Source organism: Antechinus flavipes, chromosome 3 (assembly GCF_016432865.1).
Source record: "Antechinus flavipes isolate AdamAnt ecotype Samford, QLD, Australia chromosome 3, AdamAnt_v2, whole genome shotgun sequence".
Classification (NCBI taxonomy): Eukaryota; Metazoa; Chordata; class Mammalia; order Dasyuromorphia; family Dasyuridae; genus Antechinus; species Antechinus flavipes.
The window spans coordinates 182354312-182377282 of NC_067400.1; the positions used below are offsets into that span (position 1 = coordinate 182354312).

At 34.4% G+C, this 22971-nt stretch overlaps 1 protein-coding gene across 2 annotated transcripts in view; it reads left to right on the forward strand.

Moving 5' to 3' along the window:
- Positions 1–22676, forward strand: part of MFSD9 (major facilitator superfamily domain containing 9) — a 36059-nt gene extending 13383 nt beyond the window's left edge. For both annotated transcript variants that reach the window (XM_051984324.1, XM_051984325.1), the window contains 3 exons: positions 5243–5372; positions 14692–14901; positions 19185–22676. In XM_051984324.1, the coding sequence (XP_051840284.1) occupies positions 5243–5372; positions 14692–14901; positions 19185–19978 (1134 nt within the window). In that variant the 3' untranslated portion in view covers positions 19979–22676. The remainder of the gene's footprint in view (positions 1–5242; positions 5373–14691; positions 14902–19184) is intronic.
- Positions 22677–22971: the final 295 nt, after the last annotated feature.

Consider the following 22971-nt stretch of genomic DNA (forward strand, 5'->3'; position numbering starts at 1 on the left):
GGAGAATATTCTCTCATTGAGGATTCACTCAATATCTTATTTTAACATGAGATAAAAATTTGAACTACAATTTAATATAAGTGTACAGCAAGGTGGCACAATGGATAAGAATGCTGGGGATAGAGCCAGAAAGACTCATCTTCCTGAGTTCAGATCTGTCCTCAGACATTTACTTGCTTTGTGACCCTAGGCAAGTCACTTAACCATTTGTCTCAGTTTTCTTATCTGTAAAATGAGCTGGAGAAGGAAGTGGCAAACCATTCCAATATCTTTGCCAAGAAAACCCCAAATGGAGTCCTGGAGAGTCGGCACAATGGAAAATGACTGAACAAATCATCTTTAATCTGCCCCCTTCATTTTGTGTTCTTCCTACAAATTTAGCCTTTTGTTTTATTACTTCCTTTTTAGTAATTGTATTTACAATCAGACTGTTAAAATTGAGTAATTTTAAGATCAGCCTGAAGAAACTGAGGGCCAGAGAAATTTAGTAACTTGCCCAAGGTAAGTGTGATGACTAGGGCTTGAATCCAGATCTATTGATTTAAAATCCATTGTTCTTCCTACTACAACAGTAATTTTAATTAGAGATTTTTTTAAGCTTACTCTTTTCATAGAAATTACCAGTTTAATTTTTAAGTCAACAAATAACTTAAAGGATATTGATTTTTTTATTTTTTTTTAATATTTTATTTTATTTTATAACTTTATATTGACAGAAAAATTACCCTGGTAATTTTTTTTACAACATTATCCCTTGCACTTGTTTCTGTTCTGATTTTTCCCCTCCCTCCCTCCACCCCCTCCCCTAGATTGCAAGCAGTCCTATATATGTTAGATATGTTGCAGTATAAAGGATATTGATTAATGGACATTTTCAGAACAGTATTTTAATTGTGAGAAGCTCATTTTTAAAAAAGTAAAAGATATGTTATTCTTACTTTTTTTTGGAGTGGGGTTGGATAAAATTTAGGCTTTTAATTTTATTGGTATAGGAAGTGTCCCCCTTGATGTAATTCTCTGGATAGTGCAGATAGCTAATGACTTCTCTGAAATTCATAATCTTATTTGTCTGGACTACTGAGGGGTTAAAGAATTTGCTCATTGTTACATATCTTGAGTCTTAACTATTATGTTTATAGTGTATATCCTTTGAATGAGAGTGCAAAGTCAACCTTATAAAGTATAGGTTAGTAGTCTCTACATTAGTAGCTAAAAACGACCACTTTTAGGAAGGAAGTTATTATTGTAATACAGGCATATCCTGATGACATTTGCTCTAACTCACATCCTTTCACAATAATATCATAATGTTACCAAATTCCTAATTAACTTTCAGAAGCTTCACAGTTCCTTAGCAGATCATTTGGTTCCTGTCCATCTTCACCTTCCTTGGCCAGATAGTTCTCTCTTCAGCCAGGTTACATACACTTCTGTAAGAACGCACTTTTTTCCTTGCCAAAGATCCTAGTATTTCAGGCTGAAGTAACTTCAAAAGCCATCTAGATTAATCCTTTTATTTTACATTTAAGAAATCTGAGGCATGCAGGAATGAAGTGACTTGCCTAATGTCACACAGCCAGTAAGTGTAAGAACTTGGTTTTTAATGTCCTCTAAGTCCCCCATTTTTTCTATTGTACTATATTACCTTTACTAGAAAGATAGTATCTTTTTCTAAGGTATTAACTACTGTCCCATATTAAGATTTTTTTTCATAGCATCAATTATGCTTTGTGCACCCATCAGAGCAGGCCTCACTAATCATTCAGTCACAACTTTTTACATTATTCTTTTTATTTAAAATGATCCTTCTTGGATATTTTTCCTCTCTTTTTTTCCCTCTGGTAATAAGTGCTTCTGCCCATTTATTTTTTTTTTTAAATAAAGACTGATAAAGAAACCATAGGACAAGGAACATTAAGTTTTTCCCACAGATGAAGTAAATCTTAGAGTCTTGAATCTGAATTTTCCTAAACTTTTCCCTAGATTGTCCAGCCACAAAAGACATGTACATCTTTATACAGAAAGAAATATGTCCACAAAAAACATATATTTCTTTATATAAAAAAATGTTCACAAAAGACGTGCTTTTTATACAGAAATAACCCCATCCACAAAAGAAATAGATTTTTTTCTTTATACAGAAAGACAATACCAACACAACTTCCAATGGTAATAAATATCTAAATTATCATTTATTTAGAATGGTGGAGTTGTGAATTGGTTCAGCCATTCTGGAAAGTACTTTGGATTTATGTTTCCAAAGTTTCTAAACTGTCCATATCCTTTGACCCATCTATGTCATTAAACCCAAACTGGAACCATTCCCAATAACATCAGAGGTGAAACAAGGTTGCCCACTATTACCATTACTATTCAATATTGTATTAGAAATGCTAGCTTTGGCAATAAGAGAAGAAAGAGAGATTAAAGGAATTAGAGTAGGTAATGAGGAAAACAAATTAATACTCTTTGCAGATGATATGATGGTATACTTAGAGAACCCTAGAGAATCAGTTAAAAAAACATTAGAAATAATCCACAACTTTAACAAAGTTGCAAGATATAAAATAAATCCACAAAAATCATCAGCATTTTTATACATCGCTAACAAAATCCAACAGCAAGAGATACAAAGAGAAATTCCATTTAAAATAACTTGATAGGGACAGCTAGTTGGTGCATTGGGTAGAGCACCAACCCTGAAGTCAGGAGAACCTGAGTTCAAATCAGGCCTCAAAACACTTAACACCTTCTGGCTGTGTGACCCTGGGCAATTCAGCAAAATTGCCTCCGCAGAAATAATAATAATAATAACTGTCGATAGTATAAAATATTTGGGAATCTATCTGCCAAGAGAAAGTCAGGAACTATATGAATACAACTACAAAACACTTTCCATACCAGTAAAGTCAGATCTAATAAGTTGGAAAAATATCAAGTGTTTTTGGATTGGTTGAACCAATATAATAAGGATGATAATACTACCTATACCAATCTACTTATTTAGTGCTATACCAATCAAACTCCCAAGAAATTATTTTACTGACCTAGGAAAAAAAATTCATCTGGAATAACAAAAGGTCAAGAATTTCAAGGGAATTAATGAGAAAAAAGTAAATGAAAGTGGTCTTGCTGTACCAGGTCTGAAATTATATTTTAAAGCAGTGGACATCAAAATTATTTGGTATTGGCTAAGAAATAGAGTAATTGAACCGTGTAATAGATTAGGTTCACAGGACAAAATAGTCAATAACTATAGTAATCTAGTGTTTGACAAACCCAAAGACCCCAGCTTTGGGATAAGAATTAACTATTTGACAAAAACTGCTGGAAAAATTTAAAAAACACCACATGCCAAGATAAGGTTGAAATGGGTCCATGATCTAGACATAAAAAGCAATATTATAAACAAGTTCGAAGAACATAGGATAGTTTACCTTTCAGATCTGTGGAGGAGGAAGGAATTTGTGACCAAAGAAGAACTAGAAATCATTATTGATCACAAAACTGATAATTTTGATTATATCAAGTTAAAAAGTTTTTGTACAAACAAAACTATTGCAGACAAGATTAGAAGGGAAGTAATAAACTAGGAAAACATTTTTATATTCAAAGGTTCTGATAAAGGCCTCATTTCTAAAATATGTAGAGAATTGATTTAAATTTATAAGAATTCAAGTCATTCTCCAATTGATAAATGGTCAGATTTTCAGATGAAGATATTTAAACTATTTCTAATCATGTGAAAAAGTGCTCCAAATCATTACTGATCAGAGAAATGAAAATTAAGACAACTCTTGAGATATCATTGCACACCTGTCAGATTGGCTAAGATGACAGGAAAAGATAATGACGAATGTTAGAGGAGATGAGAAAACTGTATCACTGATACATTGTTGGTGGAACTATGAATGGCTCCAACTATTCTGGAGAGCATTTTGGAATTATGCTCAAAAAGTTATCAAACTGTGCATATCCTTTGACCCAGCAGTGTTCTTCTGGGATTATATCCCAAAGAGATCTTAAAGGAGGGAAAGGGATCCACATGTGCAAAAATGTTTGTGGCAGCCCTTTTTGTAGTGGCAAAAAACTGGAAACTGAATAGATGCCCATCAATTGGAGAATGGCTAAATAAACTGTGTTATATGAATGTTATGGAGTATTATTGTTCTGTAAGAAACAACCAGTAGGATGATTTCAGAGAAGCTTGGAGAGATTTACATGAACTGATGCTAAGTGAAATGAGTAGAACCAAGAGATCATTATAGACAGCAACAACAAGATTATACAATGATCAATTCTGATGGATGTGGTTCTCTTCAACAATGAGATGATTCAAACCAGTTTCAGTTGTTCAGTAATGAAGAGTTATCTACATCCAGAGAGAGGACTGTGAGAACTCAGTGTGGACCACAACAAAGCATTTTCACTCTTGTTATTTGCTTGCATTTTACTTTGCTTCTCTTTTCTTTTTTTTATTGGTTTGATTTGATTTTTCTTGTGCAGCATGATAATTATATAAATATGTATGCATATATTAGATTTAACATATTTCTACCATGTTTAACATATATTGGACTACCTGCCATCTAGGGGAAAGCTGGGAGAAGGGGAAGAAAATTGGAACACAAGGTTTTGCAAGGGCTAATGTTGAAGAATTGTCCATGCATATGTTTTGAAAAATAAAAATCTTTAATAAAATAAATAAATATAAAACAAAACCTATATCCCAAAGAGATTAAATAAAAAGGAAAAAAGACCTATATATACAAAAATATTTACAGCAGCTCATTTTGTAGTGGCCCTGAACTAAGAAAAACTAAGGATGTGACCACCTATTAGGAAATGACTAATTCAGTAATGTTATAGGAATGTTATGGAATATTATTTTATGATTTGTAAGGATTAATAAAATATATAACTTCAGAGGAAAATAGAAATAGTTCATTTACTGATACATTGATCAGAAACAAGAGAACAATGACAACATTATTAGAGAAAAACAACGTTGAAACTGATTTATGCAAGGATACATCATGAATCCACAAAACTTAAGATTAATCACACCACCCATCTCCTATGGTAGAGTTAATGAAATTAAGATACAAGAAGACAAATTTTTGGATATGGCCAATATAGGAATTTGTTAGGCTGGAAGTGCAAGAATGGTAATAAATATGTACATATATATGCAAATAATATGTCTATGTATTTTAAGTTTTCAACTTCCCAATTTTTGCAGGGTTGCTGGAGTGATGTCGTAGGAAGACATTATTCGCTGCTTGTGTGTATTCTGTTCAGTGCTTTAGGTTATCTCCTCCTGGGTATATCTACCAGCCTCCTCTTAGTTGCCATTGCTAGAATTCCTGTTGGTGAGTCTTTCATTTAAGTATATTCTGTATTGTATGTTCCACCTTCCCTTTTCCCCACCTAGTTGCTATTGCTGAGAGTTTTCTTCTCTCTACATAGTTTGTATCTCCATATGTCCTAATTTTTGCTCTTTTCTTTGCCTCATAACGTATATACTTCTGTTTGATAAGAGCTAATTCAGTTTTGGATTTTTGTTTTATATCTATCTTTCTCCTGGTACTATTGCCTAAAATTTCAGTCAATCTATATTGGATCAGTATCTGGTATGTGCCACCCTGTCCTAGCATCTATAGAAGATAACTCTTCCCCTTTAAGCATTTCTGAGTTCCCAACAGGGCCCTATAGCTTTAAGCATAGGTCCACTGTTATGGCTTTTCTTCTGCTTTAAAGCCTTTTATCCAAATTCAGCTATTATTAGTTGCTAGTGCTGATAATGGATTTAGAGTATCAAAGATGAATTTTGCATGCCAGGATTTAGTTCTTATTGCTCCATAAACTTAATTTGGGCTCCACAAACTTTTAAAAAGGTATTTTGATAATTGCATTTTAGTATGTTTGGTCTTCTTTATATATATATATATATATACATATATATATATACATACATATTTCATTATATATTTTCTTTATATATATTATACATATACATATATATGCTATATATGTATTATATATTCTTTATATATGTTATATATATTATATATTCTCTCATATTATATATATATTTCAATATATGTATATTCTCTATATATTTCATTTTATGCATTAAAAAGTTTATTCTAAGAACAGGTCCTTAGGCATTACCAGAAGGGAAAAGGGGTCCATGATACAAACACATAAATGATTACCAGTCCTGTCTTATACCAAATTTTACTTGAGAGTGACTAATTCTAGTGAAGATGGTTTTTTTTCCCCAAATTTCATTTCCTCAAGATAAATTTTAACTCTCAAATTCAACATTTCCTTTTTTAGTATATTAGGAAAAATAATTGCTTCTAGTTACAACTTGGAGTAAATAGAGCATAAATTACATTTTGTTAAAATATAGCTCAGTGTATTGTTTTAGCTCAGAATTTTATAACTTAAGGAAATAAAATATATTATGCCAGAAGTCTATTTTCACTTTCTATAAGTATATTTCATTTATATTGAAACCTCACTTGTTTATGAAAAAAATAATGTGTTGGGATATGGAAATAAAGGGAGTATTGTAGCAATATATGACTTTAAAGACAACTGATGATAATAGGGGAAAAAACAAATTGAGATAATTTCTTTTTGATTTTCATCATATATTTATAATTTCTGCATATCAATTAAATTTATAATATTGTCCGAAATGATATTTCCCTATCATCCTGTAGGAAATTTTTGATATTACTATAAGTAAATAGAAGTGCAACAGAAACCTAGAACTAGGTTTCCTTCAAATCACCTTGGAGGACATCCTTTAGATCCTACTAATATTCTAGACTGATCTAGTCTCTAGGGCTGCAAGGAAAAAACAAACCAATCCTTGACTTCAAGAAACTGAAATTCTTTGCATGGGTAATAGGTGAGAAGAGTATAGAGGAGGAAACAATACATGCACAGATAAGTAAATAGAAATTACAAGATTATTTATGGGAATGTTTGTTTTTGTTTTAAAGTCTTTCAATTTTTCTGATTCTTCATGATCCCATTTGGGATTTGCTTGGTAAAGATATTGATGTCGTTTGCCATTTCTCCAGCTCATATTACAGATGAGGAAGGAACCTGAGACGAGAGTTAAGTGACTTTTCTAGGGTCATACAGCTACTGAGTGTCTGAGGCTAGATTTAAACTCAGCAAGTCTTCTTGGCTCTAGGCCTGATTCTCTCTCCATCACACCATCTTACTGTGCTTTGTGGGAATGGAGGAGCCACTGTTAATTAGGAGGCACTTGAACTGAACAGATAAAGGGGCTGAGACTGAGATAAGAGGTAGAATATTCCAGGCATGGGGACAATCTGTTCATAGACATAGAAGGTTATATTCAAGGAACATAAAATACGACCATTTGTCTGGAATGAAGAGGGATTAATATGAAGTGTCTGGAAAGATAATTTTAGCATAAATCTTATAGCTGAGGATGTAAAGATAGATAAAAACAGGTCCTGTCTTAATTAGCTCATATTCTAATGGAGAATACCACAGAACATGTTGGAGATTAGAAGGTAGCAGTTAATAAAACTAGTGTCGAAAATAGTCTTTTATCTAAAAATTGATAGAAGGCCATATAAGACAAAACAGAAAGGAAGAGGAATAACATTTTTTTTAAATCATCCCATAGATTTTATACTTGATCCTGAAGCATTGATTGAATAGGGAGGTGACATGACCTGTGTTTTAGGAAAATCACTTTAGCAGAATAGTGAAAAATGGAGTAGGAGGGGAAATGATTGAGGGAAGGAGACTATCCAGCAGGCTATTGCATTTAGTCTAGGTGAAGGCCTATAGTTGGGTGATGACAGAGTCAGGGCACATACTTTAGAGGCATCTAGAAGGTGAAATTTATAGGACTTGAGAGACAGATCAGATAATGGCAGATGAAAGAAAGGGAGAAGTTGAGTATGACAGCTAGGTTGCAAGATTTGCTGACTGAGAAAACAATGGGGCCTTGGATAAGGAAATTCAGAAAAGAAGAAGATTTGGATGGGAGGTAAGAAGGCAGAGAAATAATTAAATTTGGATTTTACTTAACAAATAGAGAACTCTGTTTTAGCCTAGAATAGGGAATTATTAAAGTTTCATAAGCAGGGATGTGACATGGTCTTACTTTGATACTATAGTAAAAAAGTGAATGAGCTAATACTGGGAGCCAAGATAGCAGAATCAGCAGTTAATCTATGTAACTCTCCTGTGTTTACCTGTAGGCAGCAATGAAATAATGCCACAAGACAGGTTGTAGAACAGGGGAACCAGAGAGGAGACGGGGGAAACAAACTTTTAACCAGGAAACTTGGAGGATTGGCAGGAGAAATCTGTTTCACTTGGGTAGGGGGGAGCTGAGTCAGGACAGGAAGCTTAACAACTCACTAGCTGCAAGCCTTTCCTCAGCAAACTGAAAAGAATTCCGAGCTTCAGGGTGGTTGAGGAGACACATGGCAATGCCAGGACCCCCCCACAAGCCTTGGCATAGTCAAGGAAGCTTGTGGACTATAGCTGAGGGAACCCTATGTGTTTCAGTGTAACCCAAGGGAAGGCAGGTGTCTTCCATCAGCACTGTCTCCCTCTCTGTGCTTCAACATGATCCCAGATAAAAGGCATCCTCTAGCTCCAGACTTCCATGTAGTTCAATATAGTTGCGGAAAATGAGACCCCCAAGTCTCAGCACACCTCAGTCACCACCAGTAGCTCAGCATCAGGTAAGCTATCAGACTTCTTCAGTGTCCAGCAGTACTACCACACATACACACAAATACACAATATTCCCTTAGCAAAGCACCAGACATGAGGGTTCTCTGCAGGTTTCCAGGCAATCTTAGTATAGCACCAGCTAAACAGCTAAAGCCTGCAGCTCTGGCATAAGAAATCTGAAACAGTACTCTTTCCAACTTGGAAGCAGAGTTCAAATTTAAAAGACGAGGGGGGAGGGAATGGCCAAAAAAAAAAAAAAAATGAACCAAATTTTTTTTTCCAAAAAATCTGATCATAGAAATTTACTATGGTGATGGGGAAGACCAAAACACAAACTCAGAAGGGGACAACAATGAAAACACCTGTGAATAAAAGAAAAACAGGAAGTGGTCCCAGACCCAGAAAGAACTCATAGAAAAGCTCAAAAAGAAAGTTAAAAATTATATAAGAGAGGTAGAAGAAAAATTGGGCGGGGGCGGGGGGGTAGATGAGAGGAATGCAAGATAGTTCTGAAACCAATCGCTTGGGAAAACTGCTTAAAAAGTAGAATTGGCCAAATGGAAAAGAAAGTATAAAAGATAATTGAGGAAAACAATACCTTAAAAGTTAGAATTGGTCAAGTGAAAGCTAATGACTTTATGAGACAACAAGAATCAAACATATGCAAAAGAATGAAAATATGGAGGAAAATGTAAAATGCCTCATGGGCAAAACAGCTGATCTGAAAAATAGATCCAGGAAAGATATCAGAATTATTGAACTACCTGAAAGCCAAAATCTAAAGGAAGATCTGAACTCCTCATCACCTCAGGTTAGACATCTCATAGTAAAAACTCCAAGGAACATTGTAACCAAATTCAGAACTTTGAGTTCAAGTTAAAAATACTACAAATAGCCAGAAAGAAGCAATTCAAATATTGAGAAATCATAATCAGGATCACACAGGACTTGGCAGCTATAATGTTAAAGAACCAGAGATCATGGAACATGACATTTGAAAATGCAAAGGAGCCTACAACCAAATACAACCAAGAATCACTTACCAGGAAAGTTAAGCAAAGCAGGCAAATAGTCAATCAATGAAGTAGAAAGATTTCAAGTTTTCATAAGAAGAACAGAACAAACCAAAAATTTGATCTTCAATATCAAAACTCAAAAAGGTAAAAAGTTGTTGTGGCTATCTTTAAGAGCTCAAAGCATATGAGCCCTTTAATCTCAGAGGCTAGATGAATGAGATGGGAGACTCATAGAGCATGGAAAAAGCTCCAGTTTATTATGCCGTACAGCCTTGTTGATATACATTTTTTGCAAGGGTGATCAACACATGAACAGTAGACAATCCCCAATCCATTCAGAGAAGCAGCTTGTGAGCTTTGCATATGCATGGTGTCTTCCAATGGGAGGAGAACCAATCCAACAGTTCAGCAACTCGCTCACAGATGAGAGCCCCTGTTCAGGCATCCCTACTCATGAGTCACTGGCTGTGACCCTCTGGCTTACACCCATTCTCATGATCACAAATCAATGCTCCATGCTCAACAAGGGTGTTTCTGCAACATGCAGAAACTTATTGTGCACCAAAGGCCGAGTGGCCTCGGTACTCCCTCTTGGCAGAATCCATACCCTTGCAAAAAGGGAAAGAAAAGCATAGGGGATTCAATAGATCTAAACTGTTCATATCTATACATGGGAAAATGAGACTTGTCATTCTTTAAAATTGTATCACTAATAATACAGCTGGAAGAAACTATAGTTAAGAGAGTATGGGTGTAAGATGAATTTGAGAGAATGACAAAAAAAAATCATAGGATGAGGAGGAGTACATGGTACAGAAGGAAGGAAGAGAAAGAATGATGTTACTTATCATGAAAAGGCAAGAAAAACCTATTACAGTATAGGAGAAGATGGGACAGTGGACAATGAGCATTGCTTGAACCTTGCTGTCATCAATATTGGCTCAAAATGGGAATAAAATACATAATCAGTTGAATATAAAAAATCTATCTTACCTGACAGAGAAGTAGGAGGTAAAGAGATAAAAGGAGTATAGGGTAGACACTGGCATAAAGAAAGGCAGGTGAGATAAAGTAATAGAAGAAGCCAAACATTAGTGAGGAAGCAAAGGATGAAGAGAGAGAGTGGTCAAACAGAAGGAAGAGTAAAATGGAGGGAAATTACACAGGTAGTAATCAAAATTGTACATATGAAAAGGATATGAACAGAATTTTCAGATGAAGAAATTAAAACTATTTCTGTTTATATGAAAAGGTGCTCCAATTCACTATTGATCAGAGAAATGCAAATTAAGACAACTCTTGAGATACCACTACATACCTCTCAGATTGGCTAAGATGACAGGAAAGAACAGTGACAAATGTTGGAGGGGATGTAGGAAAACTGGGATACTAATACATTGTTGGTGAAGTTGCAAATTGATCCATCCATTCTGGAGGGCAATTTGCTCCAGAAGGAACTATGCTTAAAAAGTTATCAAACTATGCATACCCTTTGATCCAGCAGTATTTCTACTGAGCTTATATCCCAAAGAGATCTTTAAAGAAAGGAAAGGGAGTCACATATGCAAAAATGTTTGTGGCAGCCCTTTTTGTAGTGGTAAGAAAATGAAAATTGAGTGGATGCCCATCAGTTGGAGAATGACTGGATAAGTTATGGTATATGAATGTTATGGAATATTATTGTTCTATAAGAAACAATCAGCAGGATGATTTTAGAGAAGCCTGGAGACAGTTACATAAACTAATGCTAAGTGAAATGAGCAGAACTAGGAGCTTTATAGTACATGACAACCCCAAGATTATACAATGATCAATTCTGATGGACATGGCATTTCTCAACAGTGAGATAATTCAGGCTAGTTCGAATGACCTTGTGATGAAGAGAGCCATCTACACCCAAAGAGGACTGTGGGAATGGAGTGTAAATCATAACATAGCAGTCTCACTCTTTTTGTTGTTGTTTGCTTGCATTTTATTTTCTTTCTCATTTTTTTCTTTTTTGATTAGATTTATCTTGTGCAGCAAGATAATTGTATAAATATGTATGTATATATTGGAGTTAGCATGTATTTTACCATTTTTAATATACATTGGATTACTTGTTATCTAGAGAAGGGCATGGAGAGAAGGGGGGAATTGGAACATGGAGTTTTGCAAAAGTTAATGTTAAAAAATTATCCATGAATATCTTTTGAAACTTATAAAGCTTTAATTAAAAAAATGTAAACATGAATGAGAAGAACTCTCGTGAAATGGAAGCAAGTAGCAGAATGGATAAAAAACCAGGATTCAACATTATATGGTTTACAAAAAGACACTCTTACAAAAGACACACATAATAAAAATAAAGGCCTGAATCGGAATCCATTATGCTTCAGTTAAAGTTAAACAAACAAAACAAAACAAAACTGAGTTAGCAATCCTGATCTCAAATGAAGTAAAAGCAAAAAAAAAAGACCTACCGTGTATACTCGAGTATAAGCCGAGTTTTTCTGCCCAATTTTTGGGCAGAAAATCCCCTCCTCAGCTTATACTCGAGTCACTAGATAAAACATGTGTAAATATCCCTTTGAATGCCCCCCTGCTGTGTAGTATACAGCCCGATTTTTGGGTTAAAATTAGGGGCCTCGGCTTATACTCGAGTATATACGGTAATTTAAAAGATAAGGAAGAATTAAAGATATGATAAAAAATGAAACAATATTAATAATAAACATATGCACCAAGTGGTATAGCATCCAAATTAAAAAAATGAGTACAGGAAGAAATAGGCAACAGAACTATATTAGTGGGAGACCTTAGCTGTCTTCTCTCAGAACTCATCAAATCCTATCAAGAAATAAAAAAAGAAATATGGAGACGTTAGACTAAGGAAACTAAGAAAAGTTAGAGATGACAGGTCTTTGACAAGAAATAGTCTACTTATCAAATCTATGATAAGGGGAAGAATTCATAAACAAATAAGAGAGTATTGTGAATTGCAAAATAGATAATTTTGAATTTATTAAATTCAAAATCTTTTGTACAAAAACCAATACAACCAAGATTAGAAGGAAAGTGGAAAGCTGGAAAACAATCTTTACAGCAAGTGTTTCTGATAAAGCTCTCCTTTCTCAAATCTAATGGGAACCAAGTCAAATTTTTAGACAATAAGCCATCCCCTAATTAATAAATTTCCAAAGGATATGAACAGGCAGTTTTCAGATGAAGAAATCAAAGTTATCTAATTAGTGAATTTTTTTTGATTAGAAAAATGCAAATTAAAACAACTTGAGATTCCACCTCAAAACTCTCAGGACTGGCTAATATGATAAAAAAAAAAAAAAAAAAAGGAAATGTGGGATAGATTATGATAAAATTAGGTCACTAAGTCATTGTTGGTGGAGTTGTGAACTTATTCATTCTGGAAAGTAATTTGGAATTATGCCCAAAGGGCAACCAAATTCTGCATACCCTTTGACCAAGCAATACTACTACTAAGTTTGTATCCCAAAGAGATCATAAAAAAAGAAAATGTGCAAAAATATTTATAGCAGTGGCAAAATATTGGAAGTTGAGGGGATACCCATCAATTGGGGAATGGCTGAACAAGTTTTGGCATATGAACATAATGGAATACTATTGCGCAGTAAGATATAATGAGCAGGCAGATTTTGGAAGACCTGGAAAAACTTGTGCAAACTGATGCAAAGTGAAATAAACAGAACCAGGAAAACACTGTTTACAGTATCAGCAACTCTGTGTGATGATCAACTATTAATGACAGCTTTTCTCAGAGATCAGGACAGGCTTGGCATAGAATAGGGAGTTAAGATGGGTCAGAGTCTACAGTTTTTCACTTTTGATGGGATGGGGCAAAAGGCTAGAAGTCTAGCCTAAGTCATATACTTTTATGGAGGCAATGTGGTACAAAATAAAGAATATTAACTCTACATTCAGAGGTCCAAACTTTGTCATTATTATCTCTGTGGCCATGAGGCAAATCCCTGGACCTTTCTGGGCTTAAATTTCCTCAAAGGTAAAATAATAGGTTTGGATTAGATGGCCCTTGTGGTGCCTTCCTTCTCTAGAGCTGTGAGCCCAAAGCAATACCTGTACTCAGTACCTGAACTCTGGAGAGAGTCAGAACAAAGACCACAAATTGTTTTCTTCGAAGAGCCTTTTCGAGGGCAAATGGGATATAAAACTGAACAGGATCTTAGAGAGTCAACACCTTTATTTTACAGATGAGAAAAACTGAAGGATGGATGAAAGAGGGAAACTACAAAGAGAAAAGCAGCTTGACCAAAGTTTAACAAAGTAGTAACAGAACCAGGTTTTAAACCTAGAAGATTTATTTAGAAATCTGAGGGTGTTTTTGTTTTTTCCATTTTGATAAGGAATGAGCAACATTGTACCCATCAGCATTCAGAGAAGTGATTTCAGCAGTATGAGTGATAAAGAGGATTCATTCCAGCCTCAGGACCAAAGTACGGCAGCTAGAATTACCAAAGACCCTTTCAAAAATCATATTTTTTTTGAAGGGGAAGCTGCAAATATTACACTTTTTTTCATGTAAGGTATTTTTCAGCAAAAGTTCATTATAGTTTTAAATTTTTACAATCCAAATACTTTATAGGTTTGACAGAAATTATTCTCATAAACATTAGTTTAAAAGCACACCTGTATTTTATTATCTTTTGTTCAATTAGCATACTTCATTTATGTGATAGAAGGTTTTCTATTCTTTTTCATGGATCTTTTATTTTTCTAATATTGATATTATGTTGATAGAAATGAAACCTTGCCAGAAATTTTTAACTATGTATATATATTTACTATTTGAAAATATAATATTTTTATGGTAATTGAGATTAAATACAGGACATGAAATTAAATGAAACATTTTAGAAAATGTTACTAAACCATTCTCCATCTCAATTTGTAGGTATATTCAAGCACACGCTCTCAATCTCACGAGCTCTTCTTTCGGATCTGGTTTTAGAAAGAGAACGGCCACTGGTAATAGGGAAATTTAATACAGCATCAAACATGGGTTTTATCTTGGGTCCTATGGTCGGTGGATATTTTACTGAGTTAGAAGATGGATTTTATATAACATCCTTCCTCTGTTTCTCTATCTTCATTCTGAATGCTGGTAAGTTGGGACTTGATTACAAGGTAAGTCATTTTATTTGCAATTAATGTTGATCCTCTATACATTATAAGAATTTTAGTTCTCATGAGGCTAACATCACGAGTTTGATCCCTACATGGATCAGCTAGCTTTGTTGTCTGATTCATAGCCAGAAACTTAATCCTTAAGTCCCGTCAACTCCCCTGCAAATGCATGTCACATGAGAAATCAAGAAATAATGTAACTATATCAGGACCAATTAATTACATGGTCAGAAAAATGACTTCAAGCATATACTGAGGAATCTGTGTATTCATTTATGTATAAGATATCACATATTTCATATAAGATGTCACATATCCATAGCATCAGAGCAGTTTCATAGAAAAGGATGATTTGGGAACCCTAATTTTAATTTTTTTAATTAACTTGAAAAATCCATGCCATGCATTTTCTCTTATTCCAGACTAAGTCTTTCTGTATGTATTCCATTTTTTTTCTTTTAGGTACTACTCTTTTATATGAAATGCTACAGCTCTCTGTCCCAACTGTCACAGTTATACTGCCATACACTTCTTGTAGTCTGCTAACAATTTCCTTTACTGTAATCAGCTTTATTGCTAAAGTATTCTATTTAGATATTTTTCCTTTAACTCATATCTACACTATGTTTTTTATCATGGCACAAGTGTGTAGAATGATCTTTTCCTTTTAGTCCCTCAATGAAAAAACTGAGTTCCTTCACATTCCTACTGAAATCTTCATTCCATGAAAGTCTTGGAGAACTTCTTAAAAGTATACATAAGTGGAAAAACTCGAGGGCCTCTTACTACTTTCTAATACGATGAGTTTCTGTTGCAGTTGTGCAATAAATATCTTAAGCTGTGGCCACCATATTTTTAGTTATATTTTCTATACTACCTCCATATGACTAAATCCTAATGCCTTTTCCAAACTATTATCAGGTCACATATTTTATTTCAAAACTACTGTGTGCATAGTGCAATGGAGAGAGATAAAAATTGATGCTATCCCTATTCTTTTTGTTGTTGTTGTTATAGGAAAAGTTTATGGGCCATAAATAAATACATAAATGTAATTACAAACAATTCTCACTTTATACTAATACAACTTTGCATTAAGAATTATGAAAGATATCTACATTCCCAAATAAAAGCAAACAAAAAAAACAAACAAACATACACCCACCTATGTTAATTTTATCACACATCACTATGCTCCCTCTTCCCTCTGGTCCCCAGCTGGTCATTGTATGGCCTGCCACTCCACAATCAATCAATCAAATAAATAAACAGAAAACAAACAAACAAATAAAAGCAGATCCAAGAAAAAGTTAAAAAATGGAGGTATTAGGGACCTCCACCATGATGGAGAGCTTGATGTGGGACTTGTAGCACCAAGAGACAAGATCTTTGCTGCACTCTGCCCATCACTCCCAGCATGTCTGCCCTGTCATCCATCTCTTCCTGGGGTCCCCCCCCTCCTGGCTGTCCCAGGTGTTCTTCCTTTCAGATAGGATCAGAACTCCTTGTAGCTGCTCCTGGTCCCTACATATTCCTCCTCCTGGTTCCCATGGCCCCATCTATCTTTGAATGATATGCAGGGTCTCTCTTTTCACAAGTGTATGTGGGAGGAGCTGCTAGGGGAAAAGCAGGTTTTCTTCCTCCCTTTTCCAATCCGCTGCAAATTGTCATTCTATAAAAAGTTCTTTTAGTCCTCTTTCAAGAATTTTCTGTGCTGCCTTACAATATTCTGTATGCAGAGGAAGACAGAAAATAATCCAACTAGTTCTTAAGAGGTAGGAGCCATTACATCATGCTGACTAGGATGTTAATCTGCTCAAAGTTTGATTGGACCAGCAAACCTAATTTGATCAGCATTTTAGAATTCCTTCCAGGGATTTGCTATATTAGTACTCCCAGGGTGTACAGAAATTACTGCCTTAATTTTTTTGGAACCATCCTTTCCAAATCCTTTGGCATGGACAGAGATTTGGTCTTGGGTTGTGAAGGAATTATTCTCTTTCCTTCTCTTGTTTCTTTTTTTAAAATTTATTTATTTTTTATTAAAGCTTTTTATTTACAAAACACACATGGGGAATTTTTCAACACTGACTCTTGCAAAACTTTCTGTTCCAAATTTTCCCTCCTTCCCCTTACTCCTTCCCCTAGATGGCAGATAGTCTAATATATGTTAAATATGTTAAAATATATGTTAAATCCAATATATGTATACATATTTATACAGTTACCTTGCTGCACAAGAAAAATTGAATCTAGAAAAAGAAAACCTGAGAAGGAAAACAAAATGCAAGCAAATATCAACAAAAAGCGTGCAAATGCTATGTTGTGGTCTACACTCAGTTCCCACAGGCCTCTCTCTAGGTGCATATGACTTTCTTCATCACTGAACATTTGGAACTGGTTTGAATTATCTCATTGTTGAAGAGAGCCATTCCAATCATAATTGATCATCGTATAGCCTTATTGCTGTATATGATGATTTCTTGGTTCTGCTCATTTCACTTAGTATCAGTTCATATATGTCTCCAGGCCTCTCTGAAATCATTCTGTTGATTGTTTCTTACAGAATAATATTCCATAACATTCATATAACATAATTTATTCATCCATTTTCCAATTGATGGGCATCCATTCGTTTCCAATTTCTAGTTGTTAGGAAAGGGCTGCCACAAACATTTTTACACATGTGGGTCCCTTTCTCTCCTTTAAGATTTCTTTCAATATAAGCCCAGTAGAAACACTTCTGGATCAAAGGATATGCACAGTTTGATAACTTTTTGAGCATAGTTCCAAATTCCTCTCCAGAATTGTTGGAGCCATTCACAGTTCCACCAACAATGTATCAGTGTCCCAAGTTTTCCCATATCCCCTCCAACATTCGTCATTATCTTTTCCTGTTATCTTAGCCAATTTGACAGGTGTATAGTGGTATCTCAGAGTTGTCTTAATTTGTGTTTCTCTGACCTATAGTGATTTGGAGCTCTTTTTCATAAGACTAGAAATAGTTTCAGTTTCTTCATCTGAAAATTGTCTGTTTATATCCTTTGACCATTTATCAATTGGAGAATGACTTGAATTCTTATAAATTTGAATCAATTCTCTATATATTTTAGAAATGAGGCCTTTATCAGAACTTTTGAATATAAAAATGTTTTCTTAGTTTATTGCCTCCCTTCTAATCTTGTCTGCATTAGTTTTGTTTGTACAAAAACTTTTTAACTTGATATAATCAAAATTATCAGTTTTGTGATCAATAATGATCTCTAAGTCTTCTTTGGTCACAAATTCTTTCCTCCTCCACAGATCTGAGAGGTAAACTAAACTATCCTATGTTCTTCTAATTTGTTTATGATACCATTCTTTATGTCCAGATCATGAACCCATTTCGACCTTATCTTGGTATGTGGTATTAATCATGGGTCAATGCCTAGTTTCTGCCATACTAGTTTCCAATTTTCCCAGCAATTTTTGTCAAATAGTGAGTTTTTATCCCAGAAGTTGGGGGTCTTTCGGTTTGTCAAACACTAGATTACTATAATCATTGACGATTTTGTTCTGTGAACCTAACCTGATCAGCTACTCTGTTTCTTAGCCATGCTGTTCCTATTCTTGAGTAGCTTATGATATACCTGGAAAAATAACATGTGTGAAATTACATGAGAATAATATAAAGCAATAGCAAATGCCTGCAAATGCAAAACAGTGTAGGCAAGAACTACATTTTAAGTTGTCAAATCAAATTAGTTAAGGTAAGATTCCCAGAGTAGGTTTTTTGTGGGTTGTTTTTTTTAAGAAGGTGTAATATATGAACATTAATGATTGAAGAAGAGGAGATGGATTAAGCCAGAGTCAGCATAGAATAGCTTGTTAAATTAAATTAAATTGAAGAAGCAAAGAAAATAGTTTATTGGGAATAGAAGTAGGGTGCTGAGAAGAAGTTAGATCAGTTAATGAGAAGTCATAAACAAAAAATATGATTTAGATTTAAAGCTCATGGGAAATAGGAAGCTATTGAAAGTTTTCAAATAGGGGAGCAGATGATGAACATTTTGTTTGAAGAGCTCATTCTATCAACTATGTAGGAAATGGATTGAAGCAAGGAGATCAAGTGGAGGTTCTTGACAGACTCAAAGAAGAATGGTCTGTAGAAATTACCTTGACCCTTTTGACAAATACAATGGAGCAGTATTAGAGACGTAGCTTTTTTATGTCTAAAAATATCACATAAAGTACACTCATGCTCTTGCCTTGTATTAATAGGTCTTGTCTGGATATTTCCATGGAATGACACAAACCTGATTAGGATGAAAAATAGCAGGCAAACCAGCAACAGATTTCCTTCAAACTTCCTGAAAAAAGCAAAAAACAAATTACAGACTTCTTCAACTAATGGCTCCATCACATCTCAGTCAGTAACTTGGCAGCTGTGGATTCAAATTGTGTCTGTGTTAAGAGATATCAAGAACGTGATATTCTCTGAAATGTGGGACATCTTTTCAGTGCGCTTTCTGATGGCTCTGGCTGTTATGCTGTACTACAGTAACTTTGTTCTGGCAATTGAGGAGCGCTTTGGGATAAAACCCAGGCTGACTGGGTACATTATTAGTTACAGCAGTGCCCTGGGAGTACTAGCAGGTTTTGTTTTAGGACCAATAATGAGACTCTATAAACACAATACCTATGTCATTCTGTTACACTCAAGTGTTCTCACCTGTATCCTAATGCTACTTTACTCTACAACACTCAGCATATGGGTGGTCATTTTCTGCTCCACTTTTTTATCTTTTTCTACTGCTATAGGCAGGATTTGTATCACAGATCTTCAACTAACTGTAGGTGGGACTGAGGCTAGTGGAACTCTTATAGGCCTAGGGCAGTCTGTGACAGCTGTGGGTCGGATCATTGCTCCTCTTCTCTCAGGAATAGTCCAAGAGTTCAGTCCCTGTGGCCCCCCAACTCTAGGATCAGCATTAGCTTTACTGGCTATCCTCATAATGATTTTAAACAAATCTCGTTATAGTAATGATCAAAGTGTTAAGCTAAAAAGCCAATAGGACAATTTCCATTAAAAGAGAAATGAACATTGTAATGAATGAGCCAAGGGAGAATGCATTAATTATTAAGGGCTTTGTGATAGTAAATCATAGAAATAATACCTTTAAAGAAAAAGGTGGTGTGAAAACAAAGAAAGAGGATCTTCAGGTATATAAGAAGCATTACTATCAGGTTCCTGATGGAATCTCTGTGTTTCTACAGACAAAATCAGAAATCAAAGCAGGAATGTTGATACTTAAGTTTCAGAGAAAACATTCATCAGAAGGAGGATCGGTATGAAATTTGTACATACAAGTTTCATCTGCTGGTTAACATTTTTAAAGGAAATAAAATACCATTGTTGAGCTTGGAAGAAGCTTAGAATGCATGCAAGTAAACTCTTTGGATTGCCAAAACAGGTTACTTAGAAGAACGGAAGTAGCTATTAAGACTTGCTCAATATATCAAAATAAAATTGCACTTCAAGAAGAAAACATCCAAAATTGGATGAATAGCAATGCCTTATTTATAGCAGCAGAGTATTTATACAAATTGTCTCCTCCATGTAAATTTTAAAGAAGTTGGAAAGAGAGACAAATTCCATTAAGCAGTTTGTCATTTTTTAAGTAGATTGACTGACTTCTTATGCTTGATTGATTTTAAAGATTTTCTTAAAATTGTGTTTGCACTAAGTGGTATTTAGAATTTTATCAGCTCACTTTTTTGAAATCTAGATTGTTTGATCCTGTCCCATATGTATTAGGTTTTCTCTAAATCATTATTTCCAGAGGATTCCCTCAGGACTTGAAGTTCAGCCAAGATGAACTTATCTGAAACTCAGTATTGTAGAACAGAACATTACCTAAAATAAGGAAACCTTATTAATAGCAAAGTTGTATGATCAGGTAAGATCTCCCATTTCACATGTTATTAAATAGTATAAAGAAATCTTAGGATTATTTTGAAAATCTGTTTGTTATACATGTGTGTGGGAACAGGAGAGATTTTCAGTATTCAACAAGGAGAAACAATACAACTTCTTCTAGCTCTAATTATTACATACTTAAATTACACTTATCTATATACTTCTTAGGAGCCCAAAAGTGAGCTCAAGAATGAGAGGATGATGCAGCTCATAATAGACACTTATACACCTACTGAAATATATATATTCAGTTTCTTGGTTTAAAAAGTTTAAGTGATATTTATTGACTATGACCTAGGGCAAACCACTTAGCTCCATTAGTATCTGACAAATCTCTAAAATTATAAGTTGCAATAAGGTGCCTATTTTCATTAAGAGATAAAAGTTTCTTACAATGATGAAATCTCACACCTAATAATTGATTGATTGATTTTTCTACAATAGCACTTATCAATATTTAATAAACCCACCAAAAAAGTGCATTTCCCCAAAACAGTTTGCTTAACTATAGGATTTCTTTTCAAAAAGGAAAGTGAAATATTCATGGTGAAAATGAAAAGATAATATTTTCCAGATTGAAAGTTTTTCCATTTTCTTCTACTGGAAAGATGCAATTGATTCAATCAGCTGTGATTGAACTGAACAAATTAAATTATAATTCCATAAGTATGAAGCACCTTCTGGATAATACATAATGTGTTTGGTTCTGTAAGAAAGATATTCTATTTTTTTAGGTTACCTATAGTCTTATGGGGAGAAGAGAACATGGCATCGTGGATTTAGATCTAGAAGGGACCTTAGGTTTCACTAGTCCAACCCATCATTTTGCAGATGAAAAAAACAGAACCAGATGGGAAGCACTGAAGTACAATGGAGAGAATGCACAATTTACAATCATGAGATCTAATTTTAAATCCTAACTTTGTCAATTTACTCTCTCCCTGACCTATTTTCTCCGGGCCTCACCCTTTCTCATCTGTAAAATGAAAAAAATAGGACAAAATGGATCTCTAAGGCCCTTTTGAGCTGTAGATTTACAATTCTAAGATCCATGAGTAAGAAGGCAGTTACATACAATAAAAGTTGAAGAGCTGGAATTGTAATAGGGGAGTGGGTTGTGAAATAGAACTGCTGAATCTTTCCCCACACAAATCAAAATACAGTTCTTCCAAAGGAAATTTCAAATGTAGACGTATTTTTATGCATAGCAATTAATTTTAGTTTATATCTGAAGTCAGTAGCCTGTAATATCTGTGAGACTGTTATGATGCACAAAAGCAAAAATTATATAATCAATAAGATTCTGAACAGAGAGATCCAGAGTTTGACCTTTTGTTTATGGATAAAAATAACTAGCATTTAGATAGCACTTTATGGTTTGCAAAGCACTTTCCATGTGTTCTCATTTCATCTTCATATCAACGCTGTGAAGTAGGTGCTATTATACTCATTTTATAGATAAGGAAATAGATTAAATAACTTGCCCAGGTTCATAAGATAAGGACCCCTTTGGGGGATTTCTAGGCAGGATTCAAACCCATGTTTTTCCCGACTCCAAGAGTAGCCTTCTTTGTCCTGCAGATAAAGTGAAATGAAATGTTCTTCAATACATCCCTGCACTACTTGCTGTCTAATTAATATGATTTTTAAGGCTTATGGTATATGTTCTCAGGGAGACACCAGCTGATGCTACCTACTATTAAAATTTTTATAGGGTTTTTTCTTCTAAATGATTTTTGTAATTTTTTTCTAAAATACAAAACACAATAAACTATTAATATGAAAAAAAATAATTATCCCTCTCTTCACAGTTTTATTTTCTTACAGCTCTAGTTTCTTGTATTTCCAATAACCTTCCCTCCATTCTATAACAAGCTCTCTATTCTTTTGACAGCTTTCCTTTATAACCAAATCTGAATATTAAGAATCCATATGGATGATAATAGTGTACTCAATCATTTTTAGTCATATCCAACTCTTTGTGGACCTTTTTGGCATTTTCTTAACAAAGGTAATAAAGTAGTTTGCTATTTCTCTCTTCAACTTATTTTATAGATGAGGAAACTGAGGCAAATAGGGCTAAGTGAC